The 18,951-nt window shown below is 39.1% G+C and overlaps 1 protein-coding gene across 1 annotated transcript in view; it reads right to left on the bottom strand.

Moving 5' to 3' along the window:
* LOC150085280 (lachesin-like) overlaps positions 1-8,590 on the bottom strand; it is a 189,007-nt gene extending 180,417 nt beyond the window's left edge. Inside the window, exons 1-2 of the mRNA XM_090373124.1 lie at positions 8,505-8,590; positions 8,293-8,364 (exon numbers count right to left, since the gene is read on the bottom strand). Of these exons, the coding sequence (XP_090229250.1) occupies positions 8,293-8,364; positions 8,505-8,583 (151 nt within the window). The 5' untranslated portion in view covers positions 8,584-8,590. The remainder of the gene's footprint in view (positions 1-8,292; positions 8,365-8,504) is intronic.
* Positions 8,591-18,951: the final 10,361 nt, after the last annotated feature.

The raw sequence follows: 18,951 nt of genomic DNA, 5'->3' as shown, positions 1-18,951 counted from the left end.
TGATACTCGCTATTTGACAGTATTAATTAATACTAAAAATAGAAGCCATCTGAACACCATCTAAACAAAAGTGTAGCGTTCCAACTATGCAAAGTATTATGTCAACACCACGCAAGGAGCGCGAACATAGGGTTCACATATTTTGTTTAGTTACAATAAGCATTAGGATAACCATTACAAAACAATCTCTAATATTCTGGTAAGGCGAGTATACAAATTCCATCTGTACAACAATAGTAATATATAGCGTTCGAAAACAATAGCAAGAAACTGTTCTGTTTATAAGCAGCCTCGACCATAAAATCTACAGTAGTTTCCAACTAGCAATGAATAAAATCATTAGTCGTATTTAGCGATCAGGTGAGATTGAACAAGGGTCAATTCAAACGCGTGTACTGCTGTTCTCTCGCATTGATCATTCGGTTAAGTGTATATACAGAACAATTATGAAAAAAGCGCTACTACAGGTCGAGTTTTAGAAATAATAAAGTAACAGTGTAATAGGTTCAAAATAATAGCAAAATAGTGGTTATTGACATCATATTGTTCTGAATACTACACTGAAAAGTGTAGTATTCAAAACAATAGTACAATAACAGCGTTGTCCCAAGAGTGTTCAAGGAAATAGTAAATATATAACATTACTGCAGTATTGTTCAAAACAATAGTAAAGTAACAATCATAATATGCTGTTCGACAAAATTAAAGAGAACAAAATGTTTTTCGTGAATATTTTATTGTGTTCCCGAAGGCGAATATTTGATATAATAGGCATTCGGGGATGCAAATTCCGACTATCCAATAGAAATCAATCTACCACCTTACAGGTGCGCACATTATGTAAATTATTCGTTGTATAAAACAGGTTGCGACCACATCACTTCATTCTCGTGTTTTGGCTTACTCTGTGGGGTAGCCATGCCTCCAGTACTCCGAATGGCAAGTCATCGTCGTTTAGATGGTTCCTTGAGATGGATGGCGGGCCTTGAAGCCGGACAGTCGCAGGTGGAGGTGGCATCTCTCCATGGTTTTGATAGGGGTACCCTAAGTGCGCAGAGGTACCGAGAACAGATCCTCGAATCCTGTGTGCGACATTTTAGGATTGTGGTTGGATTTTCCACGCTCAAGTGGTGGAGGAATATCTTGAAACTGAAGGCAACCAACGACTGCCGTGGCCAGCACGATCACAGACTTAAATCCGACCGAACATGTGTCGGCTTTGCATTGCACGCCGACAGCCAACCTCTCGTTCACTTGGCAAGTTGAGGTGTTCTCTAGTGGAAGAATGGGATTCGTTGCCACAGAGTCCTATAAACACCCTTATACCGATCATGGTTAACCGCTGTCAGGTCTTTTTTGCCGTTGGAGGGATCATATGCCGTTTCCGAAGTTTCTCTCTCTTCTCATTTCATCGTTATTCTATGGTACACCAGAATACCAAAATTTGTCTCGCTTCATCGTAAGCTGCACGAGCTAAACCATGTTTTCTATGAGTTCTGTTAATTTTATCGAGCAATGTAGTAGAAGTAGAATTATTTCAAGATCTTTTGATCGTTATTGTTATTTGTTTTTTTTTTTTTAGAAGCATTAGCAACTAAGGCCATATTGCTCAGTGGTCATTGGCCATATTGCTCAGGCCATAGTGGTCAGTGGTCATTCCCTGACCTTTGGTATGGCCATATGGCCATACCAAAGGTCAGGGAATGACCACCGCATAACCCCGGAAGGTGGCACTGCTCCGCCTCAACCTAAAGCCGAATAAATCCAGTTCAGATCCACGATCATTCAGACCCATTGCATTCTTAGCTTGTCTCAATAAAATTATTGAGCGACTTCTGGCACTGAGAATCACTGACCTGTTTCTCCCTCAGTACTTAATCTCATCATCACAGGACGGCTTCACCCCGCATCGCTCCTGAGAGGAGGCCCTCTTTGTCCTACATCTAGAGTGTTCCATTGCCCTCAAAGTCCATCTTTATGGACTTTGAGGGCGACTTCAATAATGTGTGGTGATAAAGTGCCCTTGAGCCACTCCACTCTGCAAAATGTCCATCCAACCTTTACTGGCTATTCCGCGACTACTTCACCGAGCACTCAGTCGTCATGAAATAAGATACCTTCAGTGGTATCGTCACCTTCCTCCCCACACCGGGTGGAAAAAGGCCCAGGAACTTTAGTCGGCTTTTTTCACTCCGTGGCTGAGTTAGTCAGTCTCAGGCATAGATAGCAAGGTTTATCCCCCAGAAACTTAGCTTTTTCGTCAAAACAGACAAATCGACCAGAAAACACGCGCAATTAACAGACATAAGATACACAGATGAATTTAATTATTCGGGTGGCCTAAAAATATATATATGTATATATATTTTTTGTTATGGGGCCCCTCGTCTGGAATATGGTCCTCCAGGACTGGCTAGCCTTTGCAGATGATCTCATTATCACTGTGTTTGGACACTCACGGTCTGCCCTGGAGTTGAACGCGCAACAATTACTACCCAATCTTTCCTCCTGGACCAGGCTAAAAGTAAGCTTGACCTCCGGCGGCCACCTCAAGTTAAAATCGCCTGTATGCAACTGTGGTACTGGTCTTCACAGAGAAAGGGCCGCCCCTTACAGAAACACATGTCTACACGATACTCCCTGGGACCACCCCTGATATTGCTCGAACCAGTAGTAAAATTCTAATTTAAATAAGAGTGGTGGCATTAATATTAAACATTTCTAAATATCAGCGAAGCGATATTGAACGACGGGGTACATTAATATGACCAGACGACACGGTAATTTACGACCGCGTGCGCTATAAAACAGTCCTCATTTATCGCGGTCTGATTCACCCGGGAAGACCAAAAGAAGAAATCGGGACTAACTGCAAAGCGAAATTGCGACCATAATTGAATCTCAGCTGTCAATTAATCACAGTCGTCGCAAAAACATGGCTGTAAGAAAGACCACGTGATCTTTGTCAGACGTCACCTCGAAGTTGTCTTCGGCATGCGAAAATTGATCCGTCACTCTGCAAAAACAAAGCTCATTATTGACATGGCGATGTTCCTTTGTTGTTCGAGCTTCCGTACATTTTCCTTTCCCTCCCACCCTCCCCTCCCAAGCCACGAACTCCGTCAATGAGACGCTGGGAGTAATGACGCCAAGACGACGCGGAAGTCGGTAGTAATCGGGGTGTTCTAACGGCCAATGGAAACCAGCTGTGGCAATGATTTCTTCGTTACGATGAAGAGATGCTTGACCATCTTTTTTCCGTTATTGATAAGCGCGTGGCTCGCGACAGACATCGCCACAAACCACACGATACCACGAGTTCCGTATGCACGAGTCACCACACCGTGACGAGTTTGTCTACTTCGTGCTCCCGTCTCTTAATTACGAGGAAATTGGCGATTTTTTCCTGACAGGATATTTATATTACGTCATTCGTATCCATCTCTAGGAGCCATTTCTTCTCTCTGATCTCGTGATTACTCTTCCGAGAAGAGTTTTGCTCACCAACAATATCACTTGGAGATGTCAAGAGTCGAAGCCTCTGCAATTTGCTGCCAGCAGGTATGCATTATAAACAAATCACACATGATATATTTCTGGTACTCATTATGTTCTTTGTTTTTAGGTAAGCCAACGAAATAGAAATGCGTGTAGAAGAAAGAGAGAGGAAAGAACTGAATAAACTGATACTTCTCGTTATATTAGGCAACACGAAAAGTTGGAAAATACTACAACTCAATCAATGCAACCATCTGCTGAAGAGACAGATACACGCACATACTCATTAAGTTTTACAAATAGTTCTTTCGGTTAGCATCTTTTCTGAAATACGGAAGGAAAAACACATTCGTTTGTTATCTACATTTAAATATACTCTTTTGTCGTATAAATATTGACTGATTTACTTATGGCTTAAACAAAGATGCAAAACAAAGTTAAAATTACCGTATTTTCCCAACCATAAGACGCATTTCTTTCTGCAATCCAATTTTCAGTAGTTGTAAACTCCTCTGGCCTCTGTGAGCATATCGGAATACAGAAACATGTTTTTTTTTTTAATGAATCTTAGAAAGAATTGGTCTTGGCATTATTCCAAGTATCCTTTCCAGTGCACGTGGTTCAGAATAATGACAAATGCGCATTCGTCGGCTATCTAAAAGTGGTTTATGTTTATAGTGAATAAAAAGGGCATATATATATTATCGAAAATCAATAATTGAAGATCGATATAAAATTTGAACAAATCTGAATGAATTTTATATATATTTTGGAGTTTTTATCATGCAAGCTATTTGGTATATATAAAATATTGTAATAAATTTAACGAAATCACATAAATATTATTGCTTAAAAATTAGAAACATTAAATATTTAAATGCGTTTGATAATTTTGAAAAAGAATAATACTTGAAAATTACTTTTGCTTAAATGTTTCTCTGTTATCCATTAAAAACAATATTAGTTACTTTTTGTCGAATACCTGGATAAATGTAGTCGTTTCTTAAGGGCTTAAGCACAAGCGCTGTCACCGTAATAGAGAGAAGCAACAATAACCGTAAGTGGTCACTTTATATAACTACTGCTCCAAAAAAAATCCGAGTATCCAATAGAAAACATGCTGCAACTCATACGGATTAGTGTGAAGCTGTTATTGGAGTGTGATTTGAGGAGCATCAGCGACTAAGGCCATATTCCTCTATGTATATTTTCTGTGAATTGCGTGTGTTCTGAGGTCGATTTTCTGTTCTCTAGACCAAAAACCCAAGTTTCCGGAAAAAAAAAAAAAAACCACGCTATCCTCACCTCAGATCGACTAGCGCAGCCCAGTTGTGAAAAAGGCCCATAAAATTCCTCACATCATCAACGGGTTGAACTCAGGTCTTTTCCACCCGGTGTGGAGAGGATGACGATCCTACCAACTGTACTACCTACGAGGGATAATATATACAAGTATTATTTTAATTTATGCTATTGTTATTATAATGATGAAGTGAAGAGAGAAACTTCAGGGATGTATAAGAGACAATTATAGGGGTCGTATAAGAATTACAAAAATGGTCACATTACAGAAGTCGATATTTCTGTCGAAAATATGGTCATATGACATCAATAAGGCGTATGACTTCCTCCAATGGCTAAACTGGCCTGGCAGCGGTGAACCATGCTCGTTATAAGGATTGTCTATAACATTCCGTGGCAATATATCCCATTCTTCCACCTGCACAGACCTCGCCCCACCAAGTGACCAAGGAATTGTCTGTCAGCGTGCAATGCGACACCCAAGTGCATCCCACACATGTTCAATCGGATTTAAGTCTGCTGTCGTGCTGGCCACGGTAGTCGTTGGATGTCTTCAGTTTCAAGATGTTCCTCCACCACTTGAGCTTTATGTGCAGTGGCGTTGTCGTGCATGAAAAGAAAATCTGGGCCAAATGCACCTACCCTTAAAAAGTCGCACATCGGGTTCGAAGATCTGTTCTCGGTACCTGTGCTCAGTTAAAATAAAATAAATAAAATTTTCTGTTTATACTCCGGCACGACAACCAAGTCAGTAGAGTTTACAATAAATCATCAATACAAATATTTATCATATTTAGTAGTGACGGGCTTGAACCCCGGTCCACTCAAAGAACGCGTGCTATGCACTTTCGCACCTGACCACTCGGCTACGTCAGGCCTATGGTACCCCTATCAAAAATATTAAGGAGGGTGAGGCCGTTGATCATTATTCCGCACACCCGAGAACGCCACCTCCACTGTAAGTGTCCCTTTCTTTTATGTTGGTGGGATGGCACTGCATTCCTCCTCGTCTCCAGATGAAATAACGCCTAGAATCTGTTTTTAGGCTAAAACGGGACTCATCAGAGAATAGAACTGTACCTCATTTGTCAGTTTTTGGAGTTACTTGTTGGAGTCACATGTTCATGGCACCAGTTTCGTCGAGCTCTGCGATGGTTTGGGGTTAATGGGATACAAACCACTGACTTTCCTTGCGTAGAGTCCACTTGAATTCAGTCTTCTTAAGACAGTCCAGTTGGAAATATTTTCACCTGTAGCCGCAGCAAATTCAAGGGACGGTTGATGTCAGTACATCGTAGGTTGATGTCTTGCTGTTAGAGCCTATCTGGCTCTAACAGCAAGAGGTCCTGTTCTGGTTGATGTAGCCCTCGGTTGATGTAGCTCTTCTTGTAATGGTTCTGTTCCTGTAACCTCTTCCATAGCGCCTAGAAGGCACTACTTGTCACATTAAGCCAACGTGCCACCTCTGCCTGCGATTGTCCAGTTTCAAGTCGTCCAACGGTACTCAATCTCAAAGCAACATCTAAACAACGATGACTTGCCATCCTGATATTACTGCAGATTTCGTTGTTCCACTGAGCAACCCAAAAAATTGAAGAATCTGGGATTTGGCAGTCGTGTGCCAATAAGAAAACCATTTCTTTCTGTAAAAATTTGTAAGATTGTACTGGAGCGATACCACCAACGCCCATATTGGACTGTGGAACAGTCAGGAAAGATCACTTCGTCTGACGAGTCTCGATTTGCACTTTGTTGTTGCCACCGTTTGCCATGCATCCGGACTTTATCATGTCCAATACTCAAACGACTGGAGGTGCTATCATGGCATGGATCATGTTCTTTTGATACGGACTGGGTCCACTCATACCGTTAGAAGGTCAAGTTACCTCGAATGAATATCTTTCTGTCTCATCGAACCAACGTCACCCTGCAGTGCTTCAATTTTACTTGGATTCCGATGGCTTTTTTGAAGGCGACAACGCAACTGTCCACCGTGCAAAAATAGTATCTGAGTAGTTCCAGGATCATTTCCAAAATTTCCAACTTCTACTCTGACCTTCAATTTCTCCAGATCTGAATCGCATTCTCAACATCTAAGATATGTTGCAAAGGGTAGTTCGGCTCGTAGTTCTCTACTGACCACAATACAGAAGCTGGCAAATATCTTGTTGGAAGAATTGTTCAATGTAGAGCCAGATTCACTCACACTCCCAATAGAATCCATGTCACGACGTGCATATGCTGTAATTCGTGCGAAATGTAGCTCTGCTAGTACTGAATAAAGGTTTCTAATGATTTGGAAAGTGAGTGTATATCATTTCGTATTTAATGGATTTAATAACCATGTCACTTGGAAAAATGTCCAAATTCGAATCCATTCTAACCACTTGGAAAAGTTTACTTTCTAATTCCAGAAATTCGAAACCTTTTGAAGGTTTTTCATGCAGATTCATATTTCCATGCCGATGGTTCAAGAGGAGGTGAACGCTTTTTCGCTGAGTAAAGCACACAGCTTATCCTAAGAATATCTTAACACCTTACATCAAGAATGTCTTAACCTGAGTCACCACCAACCAATAGCGTATAAACAGAATGGATTTCACATTTGTATTTCGAAGTCTGGAATGTCCCAAAGGAAGATGGATTTCTAAAATCGATGGTAATTTTAATAACTTATTCGTTTAGAAGTGTGTGGCTTGTGAAAAATGGAAGTTGTTTATTTGCAGTTTAGAAACTTCCTCCATTTCGTAGAAGTTGCAAATATTCTTGCATAAGCAAGCAATCATATTCTCTTTCTAAAAGCAATTTCATATAAAAATATATTTACTGATATGTAACGTATATAAAAGTAATATTCTCAGGAGTTATTGACAGTCGCCGGTTCAATTTTCAAATTTTTAAAATTAGATAATATGATTTATAACATGGGTAAGGAGAATTTAAAATAATTAGAAGGTAATGAATGTAACACATATTTTTATTTAGGAGAATTATTAGTTAAAATTTAATAATTTCATCGAAAAATTCTTTATTCAGACGAAAGAAATAATGATTATAATTTTATCATACGTGCATCTCTTATTGGTTATATACCCCGAACTAAAGGTGCCCTCGTGGGTAGCACAGTTTGTAGAAGCTGTTGTCTTGGGGTTTTAGGAGCTGATGTTCCTAAAACCCTACGACAACAACCTGACGGTCATATAAAGTTTCATTTTCCGAAATTCTAGATGTATCTTGGGAGCTTTTTTGTGAGGTCACAAGAGGTATTCCACACGGGAGTGTTCTTTCTGAAATGCTTTTTACTGCTGTGCTGGATCCGTTCATGTTTTTCTGTTTGGATCTCCAGTAATAAAAATCCCAAGTGAATATTTCCTTATAGTTGATGGGCATATTTTCAAATTTCTAATTTAACAAATCAGAAGCGTTTAATGAAGCGTCTTATTTTCAGTTTCATGGAATTAACTATACTGCATAAAATAAATAGTTTCTTACCCGTGGAACTGGCTTGGTTTCTCGTAATGTCTAGAGGATGGACAGTGGTGTCTATTTCAGCCTCCTCCCCATCTTCGAGAAGAAAAAAAATTACTTATTGTAGCAAAAGCATTTATAAAGAATTTATTAAAAAATAGTTACTTTTATGGCCTATAACTTTATTAATAATAGCTAGTTTAATCGTGAATATTTATTTAAGACTTTTAACGTACCAAAAAGAAGAGGTCTGATCGGGTTCCAAAACAGCAAGCTGAAATATACAGTTAGAAGTCCACTTTTCAGATACATCATGTTTAGAATGATCATTGCTTTCTTTCTCAGAGATCTCTACTGAATTATTATAACTTAAAGCCTTTTATTAAACACGAATTTTGATTATATCTTATCAGCACATACCATTTTACATCCTGCATTATCCCGATAATCTATTCCACAGCATCCGTGTTTGAGGGTCATTTTTGATAAGAATTTGCCCTTTAAGACGTCTTACTTATGTAATAGCTTGGTTTTTAAAACGCATACAGAAAAAAATTCAATTCATTGACATCAATGCAGCACCTACCCCAGCATATCTTATCAGCACATACTGTTCCACTTCCTTCATTAACCAAATGGCTTGAACATCCTAATAATTAGACTACTACGAGCGGAAATAAGTTGAATAAACAAACCTCTCAATTACTTTTTCTCCATCCACATATAAAAAGTATGTATGGGCAAACTGTAATTATATTATGGCCCACTAGCCAAAAAATTAAGTCCTCGTTGGCAGCACAGTTGTCACGATCACTGTCCTCCGCACACCGAGGAACGTTTTCACTCCGTGGCTGAGTTAGTCGATCTACATGTTGGAAATCTTGGGACTGTTCCCCTCAAACCATTCAGATACAATTTTTTCACGGTGGACATTTGAGTCGTTATCTTGAAAGAATCCACACTAATCCGGATAAATACCGCAAGGTGAAATTGGCCAGATACGATAGGGAGGATATTCATTGTAGATAACACGACCTTATAAACGATGTGAGGGGAACCAGTCAGTATCAAAAGAGCATACCCCATACCATGGTACCACTTCCAGCTGCATGAGTGGTGAACACGAGACAGTCTGGATGCATGGCTTCATGAGGTTCACTGCACGCTGCCTTCGTGGGTAGCACAGATGCAACCTCTCAAATCATGATGGAATCCCCCAGTGTGTTCGCGTGTATGCACTAAACAATGTGGCACCAGTTTTAATTCATATGATCGTCTCACATAAACGGTTGGATTCAAAAATTTCAAATTTGGAATCATTCGTCCAGAGTATGTTTTACCACTCTTCAGTTTAAACTCTTAAAATTAAGTAAAATGAAACGTGATTCCAAACTTTTAGGTGGGAGTGTATGTCCATATTTATGCCAAATAGTCAAAGGTATTTTTCACTTATACATCACATTTACAGTAAACTAGGATTAAAAAACAAACAACACTACGTAAGTGCATCCTCATAACTAATTAAAGTTAAATTTAATTACCTCATCCATTTCGAAATTTTTACTCCAGCAGGCACTGATGAAAACAAACAGCTTTTATTCCCAGTAGTAGTAAATAAATAAATCTTTAGTTATTTTAGATCGACGTTGGAAACTTAATTTCTAAGAAGCCTGCTTGACTATCGTGTGAACAGTAAGGAACAGGACTAGATGTCTCTGAAAGTAAAACCGAACTGTCTAATAAAACGAACCTTTTTATTTTTTCAGACAGTTTTACTGGAGTGAGTGGCGTGGTCAAAATTGAAGGAATTTTAAGAAAGAAGGCTATAAAAACGTTCTAGAATATAATTCTGTATGTATCCTCTGAACTTCGACTTTGCGAAAGAAATCTCCTGAACAATCGCCTGACTTAAACTCAATAGAGCTTTTCTGGGATATCTAAACTGTCAATCCCTGAAGATTGCCCATCTTCACAAAATTTATGGGTAACCTTGAAGATCGCTTGGAATAATGTTAGTCAAGGCACTTATAAAATTAACTGCCAGAATGACACTTCTGTGTAATGCAATGGAGGATATTTTGATGGTGAAAAAATATCTCGTGGAGGATATTTTGATGATGTGAAAAATCGGAACAGTTGTTAATTTTAATCATTTCAATATTTTAAATACTTATTAAAAAATCGTAAAAAACTTTGTAGTTGGTGTTTTTATATATTAAACCTTACAGTGTCATAGCTAATTTAAAAAAAAAAAACTGTTGTCATGCACGGAGATTCCAAACTTTTAGGCTGGAGTGTACACTGATGACATTATGACCACTTTCCTCATAGCGTGTTGGGCTGCCAGTGCTAACCCCTCGTATCCTGCGTGGCACCAATTTCTACGAGACAGCGGAGTGTGTCCTCAGGTATCCTGGACCAGCTGGACGTCCAGGAGTTCGACAACAAGCAAGGCACGGGCTTGGACTGGTGAATGCTGCGTCCTTCCACCACATCCCACAGATGTGCTATGGGAAGATTGTAGGGAAATTTGGCAGGCAGGGGAGCACACGAAATGCCGCTTGGACATGATACTCGAACCATTTGTGCCCAATGCGGACTTTGTGACAGGGGATGTTGTCTAGTTAAAAGAGTTCAGTGTTATCTGGCTACACAGTCACCATTAAGGGCAAAACTTGGTCCAAACAAAGCCAAAGTAGGAACTGGCAGTGAGGTTGTTCAATGGGGACTGAGTGAACTCATCGATACCTCCGAAAACATCCCCTAAACAATAATACCATTGCGCAAGGCCTGTTTTCGTCCAACCGTGCTCGCCACCTAATACGTACCCATCCAGCTGTATGATGGAGCTGGAACCTTGATTCATCAGACCAAGCAACTCTTTTCTGGTCGTCCAGTGTTCAGGAACGGTGTTCCCTTGCTCACTGCAGGAGGTGTCCATGACAGTCTGCCAACATGGACAAATAAACAAATCGTTTACTCCATAGGCCTACGGGAAGAACATCCGCTGGGTGGTGTGCTTGGAAACGTTTCTCTGTGCACCCTGGCTGTAGTCTTCCATTCATTGGGGGATCGTGAGCCGTCTGTTTTCGCAGACAGCATGTGCAAATCGCCATAAAACAGTGGTGGTCTCCACCATCCCGGTACGTTGGGTGGTCTCTTCGACTATATCTGCCACACTTTCACCACGGCGGCTCTTGAAGAGCCGACAATGCCTGCGGTTGCTGAGATGCTGGACTGCCTTCCTGCAGCCGCAAATCATTCCCTGTAGAAAGTATTATTTGCAACTGCAGTCGGGTTTCTTTGATTTATTTCTTAAATATTGATTGAACTACACAAATTGACTACACAAAACTTGTTTTCAGGCTGTGGTCGTGTTTAATTACAATTGTGCCTACAATTATGGTCACCGAATCCGAGCACCCGAATACGAGGATATACAGTAGTACACACGCTTTAATTTACCGTGGTTCGAACCCACATGACTGCTAAATACGGTGATATCCTTGTATTCCTTTCTCTATGTTTAAAAATCTCCTCTAACCTTATATGGCTGCTTCCGATTATAAGCAGAAATTTTATTTATTTTTATTCTGTTAATTATTATTAAAAAAGAGTTTCGTGTATGTTTTTATTACTTCAGGTATACGTGATCATCTAATCCAGATGTAGGCTTTTTTTACGAATATTCCTTGTTTATTTTGACAGAAATGTTGAAGGAGTTATGCAAATAAGAATGATAAATCAAAAAGTATGACCAGGAGGGGGAATCTATTGATCAAATAAACGAACTTCTGAACTGGAACCTTATTTTTGGCTTTTACAACCAAGCATAATTACCAAAATTGGACTTATTGGGAAGGCGTAACCCTCTGCAGCCTTTTAGAGAAATTCATAATCAGAGATAAATAAAAATCAGTAGCCAAACACGTTCTGTACGTGACATCGTGATGTTTAAACATTTGAGGAGATTCTGAGAAAGTAGCTTTCCCTAGTGAGGATGCTGTGCGAAATATTGCTTACCAAATCCATTCACGTCCATTATTTCTTGCAAGTGTTTTGCGGTGAGTCCTTGTTAACCACTGTCTGGTGCAAACAGTGCGATATAAAATTTCGGATTTATGAACTTACACTAGCAGTGAAACTTCAACACAAATGCAGCCTGGACTAGTTTTACCACAGAAGATTTAAGACTGTTTGAGAAACTTCAACGTGTATGCAGAGAGTTGATGTTGCATAATGAGAGTCAGGGACTTGAAACGGTGTAAATGCACCCATCGCAAGTACCAGGGTATTGTTTATTCGAGCATGAGCGCTCAGTCAGTTTGTGGTGTCAGAAAAGTGGGTTGGGTGTGTATGTGTGCTCTTTATCGGAGTTGAATAACGAACAAACATTTACTAGGACTATTACCCAGTAAACAGTGTTCCTAATGCTCACAGAAGACAGAACTTCACTTTACAATGAGTTACCTTGGTATCGCACTACGTTTAACCATATGGCATCGCGGGAAGGTTAATCGACCATTTATTCAAAAGATAAATCTCTTCAAAAGTCTGTGGTGCACTACCGCGCACCACAGACTATCTACTGCAGATGAGGAACCAGTGGGTGTTGAAACAAGTCGTCATATTAGATTTAAATAAAAATAAAATGACGGATTAACTTTTCAGTGATGTCATGTGTTTCAAAGCAGTGCAGTCATTTTTTTTCAAAGCAGTGCAGAAACTCAAAAGTGCTGTCTTTCAAAAGTTTGAACGCTCCGATCACTGTGAACGCCATACTATCTCTTTTGTTGCGCATCATTCACCGCGCATAAACGACAACCAACGTATGATATTGTTACGTAGAAACATTAACACCAAACCCTAAAAATTTACAATTTGACTCACCTTTGTATATCTAGGAACTCTTCTAGACACTCCCGACGTCTAGAATGAAAATTTTGTTAAATTATTCAATTTATAATTAATTTATTTCATTTGCATAAATTGTGTTCTGCGCTCACCCATCCCTATCGTAATCAGTTACAGTTCTCTTTATTTTAAAGTTTAATGAACTAATATAGTATAAATATCAAAAATACGTTGGAAGATTAGCGATAGTAAATTCAAACATGATTTATTCATTAGTGTTAATTAGAAATTATTACTAATCAAATTGACTTTCTAAATAATGTACATAATTTGAGAATCACCTCGGTAAATAAATTATATCCAGCGTTCTAGAGTTTTTTTTTCGCTCTACAAAATCGAAATGACACCATTATGAAAACAAAATAAAGTTGGATGTTGGATGTATTAAGTTTAATTTAATAAAACTTAATACATCCAACGAGTGTCACTGCTGGACGATTGTCCAAAATAGAGAACTTGATAATGTTCAGATGGCAGAGTTTGGTACAGTGTATCCTTGGGGTAAGCTTGTGTTTAGTGAGGTGTACCGATTCTTGCCCCTGAAGAACTGTTTTTAGTAATATTTGTACAAATCAATTTGCACAACATTCATTGACCAATAGGTTCTTTATTGGTCATGGTCGATGAATTTGAAAATAAACGGAAGTGGCTTGTTGTAGTTCTAAACTTCCTCCAAGAGATGGTGGTGGAACAGTGATGGTTCGGTAGGCTGACAGATTAAAAGTAGTAACCAGTTTCGTTAGCAGCGTTAACGTTCTCTGTTACGATTTTGCAATGCAGCAATGAAGGTACATACATCAAACCTTGCTTTAAACTGGGAAATTCTGCAAGATAAACGTATGAAATGTTTATGATGATAAAACATTAAGTTGTACCACTCTGTTTAAATGATATGAGTGGTTCAAAGAAGGATGTTCGCGATGACACAACAAGTGGGCGTCCAGCCTCTTCTCCAAATGAGAAGAGAGTTGAAAAATTTCTGGAAATTGTGAGAAGAGTCGTTTTTTGACTTTCAAACTGATGGCTGATGAGTTGGATATGAATAAGGAGATGATCATCAAATTACGGTATACACAAAGATGTCGGCGGAGAGGAAAGGTCAGAGAAAAATTTGTGCCGTACGACCGCGCGGAAGAGCAGAAGCAACGAAGAGTGTCATCATGCAAAGACTTCATTCAAACTTGTTAAGATAATCCTAATTTCCTCGATTGTATTTTCACTGGAGAGGAGTGTTGGGCGTTTCAGTACGACCCAGAGACGAAGAGTCAGATTATGCAGTAGACTTCAAAATCATCACCAAGTCCAAAAAGTTTCGTTTACAGAAACCAAAGATCGAGACGATGCTGATCATGTTTTACAACAAACAGAAAGTGATTCACAAGGAATTTTTACTTGAAATGGGCGAGAGTGAACGTTGCGTTCTATGTACAGGTGCTTCAAAGAGTGTTGAAGTGCATTTCCCGGGTAGGACCGCAATTTCGAGAAAAAGGTAGCTGGTTCTTGTTTCAAGACAATGCCTCCGCCCATTCCACACTCTTCTTATTAAGACATTTCTGACAAAACATGCCATTGTACGGATTAACCATCCACCCTACTCTTCCGATCAAACACTAGCGGACTTCTTCCTCTTTCCCAAGGTGAAAACTGCCCTCAAAGGACATTGACGACATAAAGAACACGTAACTGCCAGACCTGAACATCATCTCTTTGGACACTTTCGCTGACTGTTTTCAGAAACTTTTCGCACTGTGTAATAATCGCATTCAATGAAGTGGTGATTCCTTTGAATAAAAGTAAAACCATTTTTAAGCTCCTTCGCTCAATGCACTTTTTATTACACCAGTCCGGGAACTGTATTGCTATACCTCGTACAACTTATTTTTTAGGGTTTCCTTGCACGCTTCTTAGATGTGCAAAGATTATCAAAATGGTTTGTTGTGGTTGAATTACTTTTGATGACTGATGCCAAATATTGGCGGTGGTTATCAAAGCAGTGAAGAATGAAAAACCTGAAAAATTGTTTTTTATAAAGGTTTCGGGAGACTACTACTAATGGAAGTAGCTCTAAGCTCAAGTGGGAGGTGCTCCGTACCCTGGGTAAAGATCTAACAAGGTATTCCTTCCAGCGAAACGATATGTGACCATCTGTTTGGTATTACTGAAATATGATACATTTAAATATTCCACAAGACCTGAGACGAACTATCTCTGTTCCCTAACCACCCAAATTCCAACAATAGGATTCAGGAAGGCACGTGTTGAATTGCCTAAGATAGAAGAATTCCAACTCATCGATTCGGTTATTGTCCTATGGTTTTGACAGAGAAGTGAAATTTCCATTCTGTGGATTGAAAATCACCAAGGTCAATGAAACAATAACTGTAGCCGGAATGCACGTTGCACAATGTGGTATTTCCATCCCTGAGACTTCAAGTAGCCTCTCGCACACACGAGAACGAACTTCGGTTAATATGGGAGCGTAACAAGCACGCGCTTGCCATGAAGACAAAAGATAACACGTACACCCGGAAAGAAAGAATCACGAATGGTTTAAATGACATTAAACGCTGCTCACACCAATCTCCTGGATGAAGTAATTTCTTCTTGAGATCTCTTTCGAACAGAACTATTTTCCTTTCGGTTAGTTGCTGTTTCTCTTCTGGTCGTGCAACCGACCACAAACAATTACGAAGTAGAATTCATAGCATCAAAAAACCAATAAAGCAGAAGCAATTGGGACTCAACCCGCAAAACATCTATCATCTAAAAGGTGAAGGATAAATCTTTGTTTTGCTAACAATAAGATTTGAACAGAAACTCGATTTAACAAGATTCGGATTATTGAGAGTACCATACTGCTGTCTCTAAAACGATACTCTACCATCTTCACAAATAATTGCCTAAGTATTGAACTACTTTAAACAGCACTTCCTATTTCAGCAGGGAAATTGAGTTTGAAGTAGCGTAGATCCGAAAATGCCAAGGCATAGAATACTCTGTATTTAAATGAACATTACGGTGTCTCTAACCACAAGGCAAGAGCTGTTTATATGAAGTAGCAATACCGAGGCAGCTCGCTATGACATTAGAAATGCTCCGTGTCATATACACCATTTCATGTGTAGTGACATGAAGAAAAGAATGAGTGAACCAGTGCACGTCACTATAGGATGCTCACTATGATGGTTGCACCATGAACTATCGCAGATCTATGGGAAACAATCCTAGCGAAGTGGTACAACACACCTCTTGAAACGTTCAGAAACCTTATAGAGTCCAATGGCAACCGTGTGGTGGCAGTACTGGCGATAAGAGGAGAACGTAACCACTATTAGAAAGTTAATCATAATGTTTTGACTGCACAGTGTATGTGTGCATAAATTTTTGTAAGATTCTAACGCTTCTGCCAATAGAAATTTGTCCATGAAGTATCTTTGTAGAAAGTTATATTACGGTTGAGGAGTATTTGTTATAATGAAACAAGATGGAGTGTGGATTGATCTTGTCCCTTCTTAAGGAAGGGACAATTAAAATGTTTAATGACAGAGTTAAAAAGCAAGTTATGAGTTTAAGGAACACAATGAATCCATACGCTTATCAATCGAGAAACTGAATTTTTTTTTAGCTTCCATGTTGAAAGTAGGTTTAGGATTCACATGTACACTGCACATACGAGAAGAGCAGGGTAACGTAAGAATGTATCTAGAGATTAGCTTATCCGTTCCCAGGAAAGAAATATCCTTCCTGTTTCAGTATATCAATAGAGAATAAAGATCTTAAGGGGTAATGCAAAGAAACTAACGTGCGATTTCACCCTTTCCTTCTTCTGTTAAAAGGTCTGTCAGAGAACCCATCCAGCAGACATTCTACTCATATAGAACTGTTGGTGGTTGATGATCTCCAGAGACCATACACTAATTTGAAGGTATGCGGCTTTGTCGCTAATACGGCGATCTTCCAGGATTAATCCTTAAAACTTTGCAACACTCTCTTCTGTTACAGCAGAGAAGTTGTTGGGCCTCCTTGGATTTCTTCATCATGCACTGAGGTTCTTCCATTTTTGAATTGTTTACAGCAATGTGCAACAACACTCTAACCTGGCCAGTCTTCTCCATAAACAGCGACCATTTCTTCGTAGATTTTTTTGGTTGTTTTCCCTTGAAGAAATAGGAACCGACTCACTGATCTCTATCCAGGTTTATCCATTTTGACACTTCACTTCATTCAGAGCTGCAAAGAAAGAAAATTAAATTATCAGATCGAAACCAAAATTTGGGTGGTTGCTTTAGAGATTTCAAGGGATAAAAATTTAAAATCATCTTTCTATCACAACTACTTCTGGGTGAATACAAATCTTTTTTGAACCTACCTCGTATATATAAGAAATTGTAAAACCAAAGTGGTCAAAGTATAAGTAGAATTTATTGAGAAAATCCGATAGATCATTTTATCTACAAATGTCTGTCCAACATGTTTATCTACAAATATGAAAAATGTATCCAATAATTCAAATACAGAGAAGAGAGATCCTCTCTTCTGTCAAATGCCACAGTTGCAGTACTCATTTAAAAAATATCAACAACAAAAACCTTCAAATATATCAAAAACCACTTCAGATCCAATTCTTTCATCGATCGTGATGTAATCGATGATGCCTTCCATCACAAACGTGTAGGAGTAACCTTTCTTCTGCTTCACTTTAAAATTGCCTTTTGAGAATTATTCAGAAATGTGTTGGACGTTAACAACATTGTCAGAAGTCAACCAGTAGCTCTTAAGTCATCTCTAAATGTTTCAACTACTATACATCATGTTATTTTTTTCTTATACACCGCTCGACAAAATTAACAGAACATGCACAAAATATGGTATAACTCGTTCAACTTGCGATGAAGCCAGACAAAATTTGGTATGGTGGTGTACCATAAAATAATGATGAAATTAGGACACATCGAGAATCTTTGGACAGGTCTAAGAGACATTTATAGGGGTTTTATAAGAATTACCAAAAAGGTCACACTACAGAACTCGATACAAGGTTCTCGAAAATATGGTCACATGACATCATCCACTCCAACAGCTAAACAGGCCTGACAGCAGTGAACCATGCTGGATATAAGGGTTTCTATAAGATTCTGTGGAAACAAATCCCATTCTTCCACCAGCTCAGACCTTAGTTCACCAAGTGACCAAGAAGTTGGCCGTCGGTGTGCAAGGCGACTCCATACATGTTCGATCGGATTTAAGTGTGATGATCGCGCTGGCCATGGCAGTCGCTGGATGTCTTCAGTTTCAAGATGTTCCTCTACCACTTGAACTCTATGTGCAGTGACGTTGTCCTGAATGAAAAGAAAATCTCGGCCAACAGCACCCCTAAAAGTCTCACATATGGTTCAAGGATCTGTTCTCGGTACCTCTGCGCAGTTACAGTATCCCTATCAAGAACATGGAGGGGTGCTGCCCCTCCATGTTCTTGACTAAACCACGTTTTCTATGTGTTCTGTTAATTTTGTTGAGCAGTGTAGATTCATACTGTAGGGTTCTTACTACTAATCTTGGGATATTCTAGAAGCAAAAAACTTGTTAAAATTCGAAATTTTGTTTTCGCTAGAACAATACCACCTTATTAGAATGGATGAGTGCTGTTTTCATATTTTTTGTAATTCTTCAGCCACATTGTATAAATTGTCTTATAAGACATTTAAATTAGTTTTAAGAAAGTTTCTCCGATTAAAAGAAATCGATGTTCAGAGGCTTCAATAAGGATTA

The sequence above is a fragment of the Mastigoproctus giganteus genome, chromosome 5 (genome assembly GCF_048544385.1).
Source record: "Mastigoproctus giganteus isolate SK-2022 chromosome 5, ASM4854438v1, whole genome shotgun sequence".
Classification (NCBI taxonomy): domain Eukaryota; kingdom Metazoa; phylum Arthropoda; class Arachnida; order Uropygi; family Thelyphonidae; genus Mastigoproctus; species Mastigoproctus giganteus.
The sequence above is the reverse complement of the archived record's forward strand: the minus strand, read 5'-3'. Positions and strand labels throughout refer to the sequence as shown.